The sequence below is a fragment of the Canis lupus genome, chromosome 3 (genome assembly GCF_011100685.1).
Source record: "Canis lupus familiaris isolate Mischka breed German Shepherd chromosome 3, alternate assembly UU_Cfam_GSD_1.0, whole genome shotgun sequence".
NCBI classification, from domain to species: domain Eukaryota; kingdom Metazoa; phylum Chordata; class Mammalia; order Carnivora; family Canidae; genus Canis; species Canis lupus.
Window position 1 is genome coordinate 44,624,355 of NC_049224.1, and position 17,241 is coordinate 44,641,595.

Below are 17,241 nucleotides of genomic sequence, written 5' to 3' on the forward strand. Positions count from 1 at the left end.
TTTCCAGTGACTAGAACACATGCTTAAAGCATAATAAAACAGGGACTTGTCTTTGCTTTGAAAATCATAAATTATAATTTAATGCCAATAATAATTTACAACAAATGGCTGTTTACAATAAACTAACACAAAACAAACAAGGAAAAGGGCCTGTGTTTTACTTATTAAAGAAACTTCACACACTCACATGGATAGCACTTGCAAGAGGAGAAAATAAACAACAACCGACAAACCTCGAGCTAAAAGGTCAGCAATATTCCGCCCTAAGAACATACTTATATTTATGTATGTATATATCTACAGAAAGAAGCTGGGGGTCAGATGGAGGACTCTGCTCAAGTGCACAAATCAGACAGTTTTTTCTGGTCTACATGTATTGACTGGAACTGAGTATCAAAGTTTAATACACTTTACAAAATGATCCCTTTCTTCCAGCTTCCCTACCCACCGCTTTTCAAATTAAACCACAACATAGTGAAGTGGGGGGGGGGTGCTGGAAAGCCTCAGTAAGAACAAAATTGCAAGCTCCCACACACTGAGCTTCCTTCAAACCAGGAAAAGAGAGAGAGAGAGAGAAAAAAAACACCACCACCTCCAAAACAAAATTGTTACTACTTCCAAATCAGCACACCCTGTAAAGTTTCCTTCCTTCTTTCTTTCTCTTCTTTTTCTTAATTTGGCTTCTAAGGACAAAGGATCCCAAGAGCAGTACAGATTGTATCTACACAATCCGAAATGTCAAAATGTCGATGTGTTTTTATGTACATAACTCCAGTGGAAAAGGCTCCCTTGACCTGTGGTCATGCTCTCACAGAATGAACGTAAAGGGGGGAGGGGAAAGGCAGGCCAACGGCAAGTTATCATATATACACTAAAAACAGACCCTTCAGCGCTCTAAGCTATATCACTGAATTTGAAATCCTCTCAACAACCAAGCTAGATGAGAACCACAGAATATTTTTAAAAATCACACCTACTTAAGGAAAAACTCACTGCAAACAACTGCCCTCTATTTACAACGCTGTGATTAGCTTGCTAGAACTGTCTTTTGCTTAACTGTCAGAAATGTACAAAACAGTATTTTTTTCTGGTCATAAAATAGATACTGATCTCAAGATTTCTAATACTTTCCACAATACCTTCCCTAAGCAGGCACTTACGTGTGACAAATATAAGGGCCTTTTTTTTTTTTCCTGGAAAATCCATTTTTAATTAAAAGGAGGATTAGGTGAATAGGGGTGGTTTACTATATCAGTATGGCACTTCCTAAACCATAGATAAACCATTAACTTTAGCTTCTCCCCTCCCCACCCCACGCACCCAAATTAAACAGGCAAATATACTAGTCCACCTTTGAACAAACTGACTCAGGGGAGTAAACAAATGGACCCCTGGCCCGGCTCAGCGAGAGCTCACAGGGGCTCTTCACGATGGAAAGACAGTGAGTGGGGACAGCCAAACAGATTTCAGATATCAAATAATATTTTAATTTCTGAATACTTTCAATTTTCCTTGGAATATAACACACAAAGACTCGACCAAACAATTCAGTTATTATAACTTTTACAGTATACAGAAATGTTGCACTTAAAAAAAAAACCTTCAGTTTTTTTTAAAACACAAACTGTAAACTCTAAGATACTGAATCAATCACGTTACCTATAAGTGCCAACAGTGTTATTTTGTCATGCTGATTTCAATGGTATTTTTTTTAAAAAGGGAAAATATCAACAATTATAATACAAAGGGTTTGCAAATATACAAACAGATAGAGGATTTTCATAACAATTCAGGAACTAAGCGGGACCCAATTCAAATTACAAAAGTTCACTTTTTATTCAAAACCTCAGCATGTGTCTTGGACACATTCCTTGGCTGCCAATAGATTCCACAGTTCATTCTCTTTCTTAAAATATTTTTAAAAAGCTAGGTTTGTTATGGTGTCTTTTGGGGGGGGGGGGCGGGGTAGGGGAAGTTAAGTGTTGTATGTGGTTCTTCCAGTTCTCAAATTAAGAGTGCTCAACTTCACCTAAAATTTTTGGTCACCACTTGTAAGTGCGTTTCCATCATCTTTGAGTTGTCTTTTAAAGTTTTATGTCTTCCTATGATATTTTCATGGACTCAGTTTTAATTCTTGCAGAACATATATTTTAAGGATACACAGTTTTTAAGAAGCCAAGATTATATCAAAACTTATTATAGAACCACAGAATAAACTGGTTTGGAACCAGAAAAGTACAAAAAAGAACAGCTAGAGGTACATAGACACAGGACAATTAATAATTTGGAAAAAAAAAAAAGACTTACTTTCTCCATTCTGCTAATTTTCTCCCAATCTCCTTAAATGCACTTTTAGCAATATTTTTCAAAAATTTACCAAAAAAAGAAAAAGACTAATTTCCTTTTTATACAAAAATGATAAGTAGCAAGTTGTTCTGACCGACACAGGAGTTTTTTTTTTAATGCATTCTGTAAAAGTTCATTTGACAGTCTTTTTTTTTTTTGAAATTCACAGTCCATTAAATTCTTCCCCTCTCTTCTTTTAGCAAACTTGTAACATCCTTTTATATCCTTTCTTAACAGAAGGAATTTAAGCAAACAAACCAGTCTTTTGCCTTTGCTTTCTCTCTGTTTCACTCCCCCTTATTTTGATTTATTATTTATTGAATTGCCATATACGGCCAGTTAAAACTGCTGCCGGACAGTAACATATCCCGGATGAGGGTTTCGATGGGGGTTTTACCTACCAAACGGACGAAAAACAATTGCTCTATGACTGAGGAGGAGACCGTGCGGAGGGAAGGGAGGCGAAGTAAAAGCTTTCCGAATCGTGTTGGTTGGTTGGGGTACTGGCTCCTAACGTATTCTTCCAAAGCACACTGGGACTTTTCCTGCAAGCTTTCCACATGGGCTACATCAGAGAGACCACAGGCATCTGGAAGAAAGTTTAAAAAAAAAAAAAAAAAAAAAAAAAGAAGAGGAAGAAGAAGAAGGAGGAGAAGAAGAAGAATTCAGTCATCAGATTAAGAGGTTTGAAATGGGTCACATGAGGTGTGTGTACAGTGCTCTGTCAAACTGCCCCAACCGGAGTGGGAGCAAATGCCTCTGTACTGAAAACTTGGGCGGAGGGGGGGTGCTGGGGGGGGGGTGGGGAGGAGGAGGAGAGCACGAGATGATCCTGGGCTATTTGCTTTAAAGTCAAACACAGCTCAGTGCACTGCAAGGCTTTCACTGTCCCAGTCCTCAGGCGTGGTCATCACTGGGAGGCCCAAGCAAAGTGCATTGGGTGAATCTGGCTCAAGTCAGTAAACAGACAAACAGATGAAACCCAAACTGCCAGTCCTCCTCCCCCTCCTCCTCTGTAAATAATAGTTTGGCTTATAATTATATAGTGGGGGGGGGGGGGAGGGAGGGCAAAAACCTGGCCCAGCCTCTAGTAATGGCGTCCACGACCCAGCCTCAGATTCTCCCCAAAGAGGGCGACTCATTTTTCTCCAGTCTTTGAAACTGATTTAAGTGGCCCTTTAAAACTGATCTTGTCAGTATAGGCTATTGAAGGGCAGCCATGCAAACTGTGATCTCTCTGTTCATTTGAGCTGTTTCTTTTCCCCTTTTTCTTCTCTCTCCCTTTCTCTTCTACCCCCCTTTATTTATTTATTTTTTTAAAAACCCAGGTCCCTCCAAGAAGAAACCCCTCCCTGTTATCTTCAGGAAAACACTTTTTCTCTTTTGGGTATGTGAAAATACAAAAAAGAAGTGCCTTTGAAATGAGAGGTTTCTCAGTGAAGGCGGTGCAGGTTGTGACCTGACCTTTTTGGGCTCCCCAGACAGGACTGGGGCTAACACATGCAGACTGTGAATCCTTAAAACAGATATTTGAAAACAGCCGCCACTACTTCCACCCCCAAGAACCAGAGCACACATGCAATTTCCTCATGTGTGTATCTAGGACTCCTCATGTAAAGAATGCATAGGTGTCTGTGGTCAGGAATTAAAAGATCTGTTTGCATAGGACTCCCTCCCTCTGCGCTGGTACACTGTGTGTCTCCCTACGAATCAGATAAGAGGGACCTTTATCTCTTTGTGAGGCGATTTGCATTCTCCACACAGGCCTCTACATTTTGCAAATAGTAATAAATTAAACTGTGACGACAGTATCAGGCATTTCTTTCCTTGAAAGACCAAGGGTAAGACTAAGAGCTAACAATGATATGGAGAAATTAACAACACCCTCACCTTCTGGGATCATGGGCTGGGTTGTAGTAGGATTGTGGGATGAGGGGTGAGGGTGGCTATGGGGTAGGGGAATATCCTGTCTGTACATTTGCATCAGGCAAATGTTCTAGTTATGACAGTTCCCCTGAGAAAAATACTCCAGATCCAAGCCTCTCTCCATACAGCTTTTCCTTGCCAGACACTGCCCTTTAATTGATTACCTAAGGACTTTCAAAGGCAGAATTTGGGGTGGCTCTGTGTGTGTGTGTGTGGGGGGGGGGGAGATGGTTTATGTGTGAAAAGCAGCAATGCATAACAGACAGTGGGTTAAGGACTCAGAACCTGCAATCGATTGAGCTAATGACTTGGGTCCCCAGATTTCCTTCACACAATAAGGAAGAGACTGTAGATCTTTTTGTCCGCCACAAGAACTACACAGCTCTCCCAGTGTCCTGATTACAAGCTGTTTTAAAAACTGCAGTTTCTAGGTTCCAAGCCCTGCCAACATCCGACTGATTGTGATTCTGGATTGGGAACCCCTCTTCCCTCTCAGCCATGACAAAGGGATCAGCTGACAACTCAGACCAAGAATGTGGAGGGGGTGATTTCCACCCACCTGGGATAGGCTGAACTCAGCCTGGAGGCAGCCAGAAGGCTCAGGTGTGGCCCAAAGTGGGAAGTCAGACACCTTCAAAAATCATTTGGCCTCAAGAGTTAATTAATATTAGATCTATTACTCACACAGGTTAAACTACATACAAACTAATTAGGTTTCATAATGCAGTCAATGATGGTTTTATATCTCTGGCAACATTCGTATCCAGCCCAAGTTGGCATACACTTTGGGTTGTTTGAAAATTGCCTTAAGTGTTTGCCTGGGCAGAAGCAGCAAGAGGCCAGAGTCTTCAACCCCTTGCAGACAGTCTGGCTAGCTAGGATGGCCTCTTTCTTCCCCTTGCCCCTTCCTGACTGCTCTTCCTGCTCTCCTGGCAGTTTGTATTGTTTTAATAAGAATATGATTTTGAAAATTGCTGCCCTCAGGTTGGATTTGCCTGGAGCTCCAACTCCTACTGAGTTAGCAGACAAACTTTTCCCCTGCAGGGGCAAACTTTCCCCTGCAGAGATGATGCCAGGATGGTTCCAGTGCCCAGAGGCATCTCCTAGAGGCTCAGCCAGGGTGACAGGGAGAGAGAGAGAGAGAGAGAGAGAGCAAGCCATGGGGTAGAGGAGATTGCACAGGCTCTGCTGGCCCAGAAGGCCTGGGCTAAGGGAGGGAGCAGGAACATGCATGCATCCCAGTCTGGCAGGCCCGAGAGGCTTCCCCATGGCCAATTTTGAGAGCCTGTGTGTCTGAAGCAGCCTTTCTGAAGTCCAGCCTTCCTCTCTTATCCCCAGGACAGGCGTGGTGAGGCCCAGCACCTATACACAAAGTTCCCACTCCAAGTTGCACTCAACAGTGCAGCCTTTCAAGGGGGAGGCTGGCCTCACTCTGGGGACTGCCAAGTTCTCTGGGCCCTAACCCTGAGCTAGGAGTCCTTGGGCATGACAGGACAGGGCTCCTTCCTACCTGAGGTGAACAGGACTATGGCCTTGAGACAGCTGTACTCGGCGGAGTCGACGTGCAGCGCTTTGAGCTTCTCCACTTGCTCTTGGAAGATCCGTATGTGGTCCATAAAGGCGACCACTCGGTCGGCGGACATGGGTGAGGCGTGTAGGCCTGCGGCGGCCAGGAGCGGGGCGACGTGGAGGGGCATGGAGCACTGTGCTGCATTCAGCACAAACAGCTCGCTCCAGGTGAGGCGAAGCAGGGCCACCTGGTCGGTGATCTGCAGGTCAGGGAAGAAGGGGATGTTCCGGGCCCACTCGACGGCGCTGAAGAGCATCCGCGCGGCCAGTTCGCAAATGTTCTCGATGCCCATGATGTTGTTGGGCTGCATACACTGGCTGCCGAAGCGCGACGTGGGATAGGGCTCGGCGCGCAGCAGCAGAGAAATATATCCGGACAGGTACGAGTGGCAGTTGAGAGGGTCCCCGTTGGTCAGCGCAAACTGCCCGTGGGTTGGCTGGGTGGGCGGCATCCTGCCCCTCTGCACCGCTGCGGGGAGGAAAGGAGACACCCCGCAGTTAACAACCAGCCTCGCTTTCCGGCTCCCCTGGCGGGGTCTGCCCCAGCCCGACCCCCCACCTGACCCGGGCCCCGTGGCGCTCCCGAACCGGCAGGCCTGCCCCTCTCTCAGCAGCGCGCCAGGGCCACAGACCTGGAAGTCGCCGGGAGCCCGGCAGCACTCCTCTCAAGCCGCCACCCAGGCAAGCCCTGGCGGCCAGAGCGGCACACTTGGCCTCCGAGGCCCGCTCGGGGCTGGGCCGCCGCGGACCCCGAACTGACCACTCTGCCTCGGGGTCCCGGGCCCTGCGCGCGGGATGGAGCGTTCTGGGGGGCATCTTTCTTCTTTACAGCTAAACAGCTGATATTTCTTATTGATTGGAGGAGAGGGAGCGGGAGGGGCGAGTCTGGGGGGAGGGTGAGACGCTTTTGCGAAAAGACACCAGGGTTCACCCCAGACGGCCTGCGGCACCCCGGAACGACTCCCACTCGAGCCCCGCAGCCCCGGTCCCAACCCGGCGGGGGACCCCCCCCCGCCCCCACCACGGTGGGAGACCAGCGGAAAGCCGAGGTCTGGCGGCAGCCTAATCAGTGCGCTCGAAGAAAGAGAGACGGAGGGAGAGGGCGGAGAGAGAGGCCGGCCGAGGAGAGAGGAAGCCGGGGAGCAGGCGGGGAGCGGGCGGCCGGCGCCGGCGCAGCCAGGGTAGGGCCCGAGAGGGCCGGGGAAGGCTGGTGAGGCTCGGGCTCGGGCTGTTATCTGACGCTGGACCGGGAGAGTCGCTCTCGCAGAAACACAAAGAAAGCCCGGCGTTCGCTCGCCCTAGCCCGGAGCCCGCGCCCGGCGCCGAGCGCGCCATTGGCCGAGCACGGCTCGCGGCGCTCGGCGAATTTTATATCACAAAGACCCAACTCGCGCAGAGCGAAAGCAGCCGCCGAGGGCCCCTCGCCCACCCTTCCCTGCTCCCTATCGCGCTCTCCTCCTTTCAAAAGTGAAAGGAAAAAAGAAAACAGAGGTATTTTTTTTTTTTTAAAGCAGAATGTTAATCCATGGAGGGTCACATGAGCGCTGCCCGAGCAGCAGCGTTAATACGGCGAAGTGCATAAAATTGCCATTTGTAATTTGAACCTCCTGTACAAAAGTACAATCTCAGGTTGTTTTTTTTTTTTTTTTTTTTGAGAGGGTGGGGGCTGGGGAGAGGGGTGGGGAGGAGGGACATATGTTGAACATGCAGGAAAAACAAGGGGGAGAGAGAGAGAGAAATCGAGAGGAAAGGCAGAGAAGTAAACCAGGCTTTAAAACAACAGACAACACCCCATCCCCTCGCAGAAAGGCGAACTCGAATGAACTCGCAATCAATGCAAAGAAAATGAAACAGCCCGAAGAGAAAGTAGAGGAGGAAATCAGTCGGCCAAAGCATGCGGAATTGGGGGTCTGGGTTCCAGTGCAGAACTTGCTTCTAGTATAAAACCCCTTTCAGCTGCAATACGAAGAGAAGAGCTTGGGGCTTCTGCGTCCTTACCCAGAGCAGGCTAGCCAAACGTACCCAGGGCCCCGGGACCCCAGGCGGGGAGGGGGGTGTAGAAATGAGAGGCCGATACCTTCCCGTCTCATGCCCACTTTGAGGCACTTTTTGAGGCGGCAGTACTGGCACTGGTTGCGGTGGTGCTGGTCGATGGGACAGTTCCGGTTGGCGCGGCACGTGTAGCTCAGGTTCCTCCGCACGCTGCGCTTGAAGAAGCTCTTGCAGCCCTCGCACGTGAACTGGCCGTAGTGCTTGCCGCTCGACTTGTCCCCGCACACCACGCACTCGATGTGCTGCTGCTGCTGCTGCTTGTCGCCGCCCGGGCCGCCAGGGCCGCCCTGGCCACCGGCCGCCGTCTGGGCCGGCGTGCTGGCCGGGCCCCCTTGGCCCGGCGTCTGTGGCGTGTGCGGGGCGCCAGGCGGCGGGCCGGGCACAGGCGGAGCCTGCGAGGCCTGGCTGCCCTGCGAGCCGGGCACCTCGTCCTGGGGGTCTCGCCACGTGCTGACTACCATTGCCATATCTATGGGGGCCGCGTCCGGACTTCCTGCTCCCCTGGCTTCGGGCGGCGGCGGCTCCCGGGTCTCGGGCTCCGGCGCGCCGCCTTTTGTGTGTGCGAGGGTGCGAGAGGGCGCGGGAGGGCGCCCCGGGTGGCTCGGGGGCTGGTTGGTTGAGGTTGATTAGTTTTTCCTTTTTTGTTTCTGCTTTTGCAAAGTTTTGTCGATTGCTTGTCTGGCCCGGTGTGTTTGTTTTGTTTGTTTCCCTCGGCTCAGCTTTGTTGGTTTCGGGGGGCTTTCCGCCCGGAGGGGAGGGGAAGGGGCCAGGGGAGAGAGAGTGGGAGCAAAACGTGGAGAGAGAGGGAGGGGAGGGAGAGCTGCAAGTCGATTGTCTGGCTTCAAGACAGAAGTAGGAGGCAAAAAAAAAAAAAAAAAAAAAAAAAAATCTCTCCAAAGATCTCGCTCGCTCTCACTCTCTCCCTCCCTCTCTCGTTCACTCTCTCGCTCTCAGAGCTGGTGTGCCGAGGAGTTGGAGTAGGAGGAGGAAGAGGAGGAGGAGGAAGAGGAGGAGGAGGAGGAGGAGGAGGAGGAGGAGGAGGAGGAGGAGGAGGAGGAGGAGGAGGAGGAGGAGGAGAGGCGACTGTCCGGGGGCCAAGTCCAGGGCAGCCCACAGTCAGCCATTCAGGAAAGCCATCGAAATCAGGAGGACTGGGAGAGCGGAGGCGCCGGTCGCGGGCGCGCCCAGAGAGCCGGGCAGGCCGGGGCGGAGGCCGGCGGCCCGCGGAGTGGCCGGAGCGCTGCCCGGGTCCGGGGGAATCAGCATGAAAGTGGTCCGCGTCGGGCGCTGCGCGGCGTCGTCCTGGCGCTGGGCCGCCGCCGCCGCCTGCCACGGGCGCCCGGCGCGCGCCTCGCTCGCTCTGGCCGCCGCCGCCCGCTTTCGCCGGATGGAGGCCGCTCGCCGCTCCCTGCGGGCCGCCCGGGCCGCCGCCGCCGCCGGAGCCGCCGCCGCCGCCGCCGAAGCCGCCGGGTCGGGCCCGGAGCCGCCGCGTCTAGCGCCGCCGCCGCCGCTGAAGCCGCTGCTGCCGCTGCTGCCGCCGCCGGAGCCGCTGCTGCTGCTGCTGCCGCCGCCGCCTCACACACATAGGGAAAGAGTCAACTCGCCGGCGGCGGGGGAGAAATGATAAAAGAGAGAGAGGAGGGCAGATCACCACCTAGAAGCACATCCTTCGTGCGCAGAGGGGGGAGAAAAAGACGGAGAGAAAGAATGAAAGAAGGGAAAAAAGGCAGCACGGCACCCGGAGAAAGGAGGCAACTCGGGGAGAGGAGGAGGAGGAGAAGAAAACACACACGCGCGCACGCACACACACACCGCGGAGAGAAAAGAACAGAGAATCAAAGTGATCAAATATGCTAAAAAGGGGGGCGCGGGAGGGAATGCGATTTATAGGCGCCGGGGCTGGCAGAAGTGGCTTCTCCGCGATCAGCTCACTGAGCTCTCTATATAGTGAACTTTGACACGACTGCTGCAACTTAGCGCACGTTGCCATGGAGACGGCGCGCCTTATAAGGCAGCAGCCGGGGTTGGCCTGGCCAGGCGCGCGCGCGCCGCCCCCTCGTCGTCATTGGCCGGAGCGCGGCGGCCCCGCCATGGCGGCCGCGGGCTCAGCCCGGTCCTAGCGCGAGCGGCGTCGCGGCCGCCGCGCGGGGCGCGCGGGGGGCCCCGGGGGGCGGGGAGGGGGCGGCCGCGCCGCCGCCGCCGCCGCCGCCGCCGCCGCCGCCGCCGCCGCCGCCGCGCGGGGGATGGGCCCGGGCCGGCCCCGGGCGCGCGGCCCCCGAGCTCTCCAGGAGGCACCCCGCGCCGGAGGTTTCCGCCCCGGCGGGGAGAGGAGCGCGGCGCGCACACACAACGCCTCTTAAAGGCTCCGCCAGAGGCTTCGGATGGAATCGAGGGCTTCGCCTCCCGCAACTTGGCGCTGCCGTGAAATCCGTCGCTCGCGCACCACCCGGGACTCCCGGCGCATCTCTGTGCCCACCATGCCAGAGAGAGAGAAAAGTTCCCCGGTTTCTTTGAAGAGGGGTGGGGGTGGGGGGGTGGGGGAGGAAGGTGCCGCGAACCGAGCCTGGAGGCATTTTCCAAACGAAAAGATTTGGCCAAATCCGGGTGATGGTAGACCCTGCTCTTAATCAACTCTGATCACTTGCTTGGTTTTGTGGCTTTTTTCTTTTTATTTATTTATTTTTTCCTTTTTCGAAGAAGAAGAAGAAGAAAAAAAAGAAACAAAAGCCGTTTAGCCTCTGTCTTTTCCTTGTAGGGTTAACATTTCACAGGTATGTGGCCTGACATTTTAATTGCTCACATAAAGCGTCTCGGATGCTGAGAAGCACAAGTAGACTTCATCTCATTGTCATGACGCAATTAAAATCAATTTTCCTCAACTTTATTCCCTCTCATTAGTTATAGCTAACTCTCAAGCCACGGTCCTGCCACATACCCAAGGGTGGAGAGAGGTGAATAGACCGTCCTGCCCGCTGATGGACAAGCGGAGGCAGCCTCCCAGCCTCCCCTGTGCATATACCCTCTGTACACACATGTAAGCGCACATGTATCAGATGCACATTTGTCAATGTACACAGACAAAGGCTTCAGCGACCGTGCTTCTAGGTCATGGAACAGTTGAGTACCAACTTCATTGTTCCTCAAGTTCCTTTTAAGCATCCATAAAGTCATTAAAACACAACCCGAGATTCTGCTCCAAATTGGGAATAATACCAAGTACAACTCAGGAGAACCACACACAAGCCACAGTCTATCTCAGGAGATTCAGTAAGAACAACTTCATAGCCTGTGCCATTCCGTTCAATGTGCTAAAATCATCAACAGGGGATGTGTCTCCGAATTCCAGGGCGTTTGGTCTTAAACATCAAACATCTAGAATTGACCCCACAGAATGCACTGTATTTCAACGCAGTAACCTTTCGGTTTAATCAAAGGGAAGTTAGTGAATTGTAATTATTCAACATATATGGAATAACATTTTGACACCCTCATACACATTTTTTGCAGCAAGAAAAACTGTAAACTGGCGAGCCAGCCAGGTTTATGAACAATTAGAATATTTTACACAAAACACGCGGAGCTTTAGGAAACATGAACACATATAAAGAGTAAATTAATGACCACAGGAAAGCCTCCTTGATAGTTCAAAAAAAATCGACGAGATGAGAGATTTTTTTTTTAAAAGCATGAACCAGACATGTAATTGACCTGTGCTGGTGTGCACTTTGCATTCAGTATCCTTTACACACAGGCAGAATATAAGGTAAGTACTAAGTGAAGATGTAGGCAGACAGGGGCCAGTTTTTAGGGAAGGAGAAACCCCCCTTCATTCATTCCTGGAACCTTCCTAGCCCTCACCCTTTCTCCGATAAGATAAAATCACGTATTTCACTAAAGCTGCAGGTGCTGGGATTATTTGAAAGTTGTAAAAAAAATAAAAAATCCAACTATAGTGGACCCTGAACTATCAGAAAGCTGGTGTGTAATGAGATTGCCACAGAGAGAAGGCAGGCTGAGAATTTCAGGTTGATTAGAGACACAATATAACTTTCTCTTAAGGAGGACAGAAGGATGGAAAAGAAATCATTTCTGAGAAGGGTTTTTTGTTGTTGTTGTTTTCTTCCCTTTCAACCCCTATGATTCAAGGGATTGCCTAATGCTACAAATGTCAGTAGATTAGGGGCAAACTCAGCAGAGATGTGGCGGGGCTGTGTTGAAATAGGAAATCTAATGGGCATACCCATCTCAATTTAATAGAAGATGGGAATAATTGATTGTAGGGAAATCTTAATCTCGCCTCTTGAGTGCAGACACTTCTATATAGCAAGATCACCTTTTCCAGACATGCAGTGGGAAATTTTTGACGAGGAAGAGCTTCCAAAGAGATTTTTGGTATTTGAAGTGCGGTCTGATGGCCTCTGGTTTAAAATGAAGAATTTCCCAATCTCTTACAGAACTGAAGCCTGCTAAAGCACACAACCACAGGGCTGCCATGAAGTCCGAGGTGTTTCAGTCTGTATTTTAGGATTCATTCAGTTATGGGGCTGCTATTAAAAATCCAATAAATAAATAAATAAATAGCCATATCAATTGTAGTTAATTTGACTGCACATAAGAAGAGGAAGGACTGCAGACTCAAGGGGGAAAAAAAAAAAACAGGGGAAAATATTTTAAAATGTCTTCTTCAGAGATGCTCATTTCCCTTGAATAAACAGCTCTAAGACTAAAAGATAAATATCAATATGTCGTTACTGTTCAAAAAAAAAAATCCAGCCCAGTCTTTTATTGTAGATGTAAATTTATTTTAATGAGAGGAATGGCAAGCTTTAATTTGGCCGCAGAAAGTTGGAAAAACATTTGTTTTACTCTGGTGGAAAAAAAAAAAAAAAAGGAAAGTAAACCCACCCAGGAATATGATTTTCTTGCAGAAAGTGGCCTGATGGCTGTAATTCTCCACAAATTAAATCACAATATGAATACAGACCCCAGCAAATGCCGAGTTTAACTCTGAACTCAGTAGAAACCAGTTCTGTCCACCAGGATTCATTGAATTCCTCCTTTCCCTCAATCTAGTCCGTGTGTGTTTTTCTCTTCCACCACACTGGAGCTCCATGAATAGGGAAAGGGGCTTCCATTGTGTCCCTCTGAACTTCCAAGTCAATGCAATTTTTAACCACTGGCTTGTGGTACTTTGAAAATCACCAGGGGCTGTCAGAGTTGGGTCCTCTGAAAAATTTACAGTGCTAAATCAGAGCATATGCTGGGAGGGAAAAAATTGCCTAAGATTGGAGCAAGTACAGTATCTGTCTGCCCCCTAGTGTAAGAGTCCTCGCTGCCTAAAATTCAACTTTAAAAGAAAAGGAGCTCTTAAAGGGAAACGACTTTGAGCTCACGTAGGCATAGGAGAATGAAACTTCTGTACATTTTAATCTGAATAATTCTTCAGGATTTAAAATTAATTGGCTCTAGCTTGGTTGGACCGGACTCGGATCTCGCCACCTCTGCGTTTCCCGAGTCACTGGCGGAGAGGTGATGATTTTTTTTTTTTTTTTTCCCTCTCTCTCTCTCTCCCTGAACTGGGTTTATGTGCGTCCCCCTCACCCCCTCCTCTCTTTTTCTTTCTCTGTCTCTGTCGTCTCTCTCGCTGGCTTTTTAAAAATGAGGAACCGTTCCTTGAACGTTCTGGACAGAGCACAGAATTGCTTCTTAAGTCAGCCCGACGCGGTTGCAATAGACAGCAAAAAGGTAAACGTTTGCCTGAAATCCGCACGCCAGCTCCACCACCCCGCCCGATGGTGAGTACCCTTCGCGTTGCGATTCTCCTCCTAGCTTTAGCCGAGCGCTCGCCTCCCCGAGCCGCGGCCGAGGGCGCCGGGCACAGCTTTCCTCCCTCCCTGCCTCACTGCCTGTCACTTGCACAAGGTTGCAAAATGAAGCGCAGAGGCAAATCAAACAGTAAATTCTGATACTTCGCGCAAGCCTCGCAGCTCCTTTGCTAGAAAACCGAGTCGTCTGTGGCTTGGAAAAAAACACGCTTCTAGGACTGGCTTTTAGTTTGCTCTATCGAAGGAAATGAGTTTGAGGAGACAGGACGAGTAGATGGGGAGGCACCGCAGTCTTTACGCTTCGGTTTAATCATATTTTGGCAGCTTTGCAATTGTATTTTCCCCCCCTTCCCCCCTCCACCACCTCTCCTATCACACACATGTAATAAAATATGGCAATGCATTGAATTGACTGTCCCCCCCACAAACCCCTGAAACCACAGACCTAGGCATTTCATACACGTTAGCAAACCGATTTTTTGAAAAGCCCCAAGTCATCCCCAGCCCCACACAGCACAAGGAGAAAAGTGAGAAAGGAGAGAGAGAGAAAGAAAAAAAATACTGTAAGTAAACATACCAAAACCATATTTGCCTTGTTCAAGGTCCCAAACCGCTTGCATCTTCCTTCTAAACTGGAATAACTCTCCTTTAGTTTGGCGGGTGAAATAAACGCTTTGTTGGCCCCCTGAAAAGATGTGTCTTTGATAATTAAAGAGAATCTCCTCCTCGGTGTTTATCTAAGCGATTGTGCAAACTGATAAAAAGTAGGCACTAGCCTGCAGGGAAAAAGAGGGAAGGTGTAGGGAGAGATCTTCCACCTCAAGGAAGTGCTTCCCCATGTATTAGGCGTTCTCAGCCCTGGAAAACCCTGCACACTAACTTTAGAGAGACGAGGTTTCAGGGAGCTTTGTACATAGCTGCTGAGGAATGCAAGCCTCGCCTTTAAGAAAAAAAACCCCAAACCGTAGGTAGGAGATGTCTGGAGTGATCCTTGTCTCTCATCTCATTCCTTAGAAGGAAGAGTGCGTTGTTACACCTTGTTTGGGGCTGGAAAGACGAGACTTTAAAAACACCCGTCCAATTGAAAAAAATCTCCCAACTTAATGAGTTTAGTCGGAGGCTGGAGCAAACGGCTCAGCCTCAGCAGAAAACCGCCAACAACTATGGGCGATATTGCAAAGCAAGACGACCCGAGGCACAGCCAAATTCCACTGTTTGGGGTCGAGAGGGATGGAGGCTAATCCTAAAGCAAGTTGGAAAAAAACAGAGGTGGGAGAGGAGGGGGAAAAAGCAGCAGCCTAGCAGACTGGCAGACAGGCTCCCCTCACCCTGGATCAAAGATAGAACTTGAAACAGGAAGGCAACATTTTTCTTAGGAATCCGTTGGAATCCTCATTTTTCTACTTTTAACTCGTGTCCCCCCAAGTGATTTTTTTCCCCTTTCCCCTGCAGATCTGTGTCCCCCCTTTCCAGTCCCCATTCTAGAACTTTCCTGAGGAGGAAACCTATTTCTTTTGGGGGGAGGGGTTCCCAATTTCAAGTCTTCAATAATGAATGCTTAATTAACCCCCTCCCTTCACCCACCCTCCCACATGAAAAAAGGAAGCAGGAATACAGTAACTAGAGAAAATTGAGAATAAACTATGTTGCCTCTTGCAGTTTTAATACAGTTTTAACTAATGGATTTTTTTGTTTTGTTTTAAGAGAAGAATAATGGGGAAACACGGATCTTTTATTTTAGGAAACTGTTATGGTAAGATGTATGTCAGACTTGACAAATGGAACTAACGCTCTTCGGCTGCTTCTTGTCCTTGTCTTAAACAGGAATTAAGTTAAACACAGTGCTGAATGTTAATTACATGTTTACTGGCTAATGAAAATTACAAATGGTTTTGCCACCTCAAACAATGATGAAAACTCTGAAGACACTGTAATTATATACTTTGAGGGAAATAACTCAGAATATTGATCATAAGAAGTGTAAATCTTTTTTTAACTATTCATTAATACCATAAATATGGGCTACAGAAGTTTTTCCTTGTGGTTTGTCTCATCATTTATATCGAGTGGATGGATGGTGAGGCTTCTCTGGGGAGGTGGTGAACTCATTCTCTTGTAGAAGGAGGCCACTTGTGTAACTCAGGGGTGCCCCCCTCCCTTCCGCCCCCGCCCCCTTTAACCCCAGCAGAAGGTCGGGGGATAGTTCAACAGGGGGGCCGGGCTCAGGGCAGGTGAAGGTGATCGCTCCCCAGCCTCTCCCCTCCCCTGCCCTCCTCTCTCCTCTTCTCCCTTCCCTGCCAGGTCTGATCAATGTCCGCCTTCCCCAGCCTGGGCGCCTGTCAGATAACCTGGCACTCGGGTTCCTTATGGAGGACAACTCACCGCAACCCAGCCACGCTGCCCTGACAACTTAAGTTCCTTCCTTCTGAGGTGGCTAGGGCAGTCCTTTGCAGGCGAAGACGACAGCGAAGGGAAAAAACCCATCGAGGTGGAGGGGGTTATTGGGTAAGGTGGCCGGGTGGGGGAACCAGAACTAGTTTCCCTGGGTTGGGAGTAGAGAAGTGTTTTTTGTTGTTGTTGTTGTTGTTGTTTTGTTTTAACTTTGGCCTGAGTTGTAACTCTGCATTCTGTAGCGTGGTAGCCACTCCGATCTTGGGGGTCAAAGGTGAGGGCTGCACTAACCCTAAAAGGCTTGTCTGGCCAGGCCAGAAGGCCCAGCGTGCAGAGAGGTGGGGGTGTTGTCAGCCAGGCTGCCCGAGGCTTCGGAGGGGGTGTCTATGAAACCCAGACGCGAGGGGCACAGCACCGAGAGCTGGGTTTTAAGTGCAATATTGAGGATTTTTAAAAAGTGCCCTAGGCTTGTGGGATTGGACTCCTCTTTTTCCCTGAGAATTCCCAAGGCGCTGGTCTTTGTCTTACAAGGAATGGAGTTTCTGAATGGTGTGAAAGGGACAGAGAGGGTCGCTTCAAATCGATTTTACTTGTCCTTTCTGTCTTTTCGGATCAACGCCCTTCAATGGGCACAGAGGTGCTCTTTCAACCAAAAACTTGTGCTACATTTTCTGCCTGTATTGGTGCTAAATACAATAAGCACTGGGCAGATTTTTTTTTCTTTGCTCTCCAAAGCAAGAAAGCACCCTAATTAAATTGTTTTATATGGACAGTCAAGACGGACCAATTAAGTATGCATTAGTATAAAGATATAGTCTGCAGATAAGGCAGTTTAGAAAATCAGGAATAGGACAAAGGAGAGGGCGCTAGCCTCGGGGAGGGGTGCGTGGACCCAACAAGGTCGCTCACCTTCCTCCCCGGGCCCAGACGCCCTGGCCCCAGGTGAGAGGGGAGCAGGCCCGCTAACAGGTGGGCAACGGCGTTGGCGTCGCTCAGGCCCCAGCCCCCGGGCCGAAGAGCGGTGGAACCCAAGGGGTTAGCAGCCCTCCCATCTCCCCGCTCGCTCGCTCGGACAATGTAGTCGTCCGAGGTGGCGGGTCCCGCAGGAGAGGCGAGAGCGTGGCGCGTTCCG

General features: G+C 49.7%; 1 protein-coding gene across 3 annotated transcripts; it reads right to left on the bottom strand.

Annotated features, from left to right (window-relative positions):
• Window positions 1-1,464: 1,464 nt before the first annotated feature.
• NR2F2 (nuclear receptor subfamily 2 group F member 2) lies at window positions 1,465-15,057 on the bottom strand. Of its 3 annotated transcripts, none has more exons than XM_038532728.1 (3): window positions 14,296-15,057; window positions 5,783-6,310; window positions 1,465-2,935 (listed from the first exon to the last, which is right to left on the bottom strand). In XM_038532728.1, the coding sequence occupies exons 1-3, from the start codon at window positions 14,336-14,338 to the stop codon at window positions 2,661-2,663; spliced, it is 846 nt and encodes a 281-aa protein (XP_038388656.1). In that variant the 5' UTR covers window positions 14,339-15,057; the 3' UTR covers window positions 1,465-2,660. The 3 variants fall into 3 exon arrangements, with proteins under 3 accessions (XP_038388656.1, XP_038388654.1, XP_038388655.1); XM_038532726.1 differs by lacking the exon at window positions 14,296-15,057 and adding an exon at window positions 7,919-8,891; XM_038532727.1 differs by lacking the exon at window positions 14,296-15,057 and adding an exon at window positions 6,474-6,782.
• Window positions 15,058-17,241: the final 2,184 nt, after the last annotated feature.

Coding starts and splice junctions, on each gene's coding strand:
- NR2F2 (XM_038532726.1), bottom strand. CDS start 8,360: ATGGCAATGGTAGTCAGCACGTGGCGAGACCCCCAGGACGAGGTGCCC. Junction 6,311..7,918: donor AGTGGGCATGAGACGGGAAG/GTATCGGCCTCT, acceptor TCCTCCCCGCAG/CGGTGCAGAGGGGCAGGATG. Junction 2,936..5,782: donor CATAGTCCTGTTCACCTCAG/GTAGGAAGGAGC, acceptor ACTTTCTTCCAG/ATGCCTGTGGTCTCTCTGAT.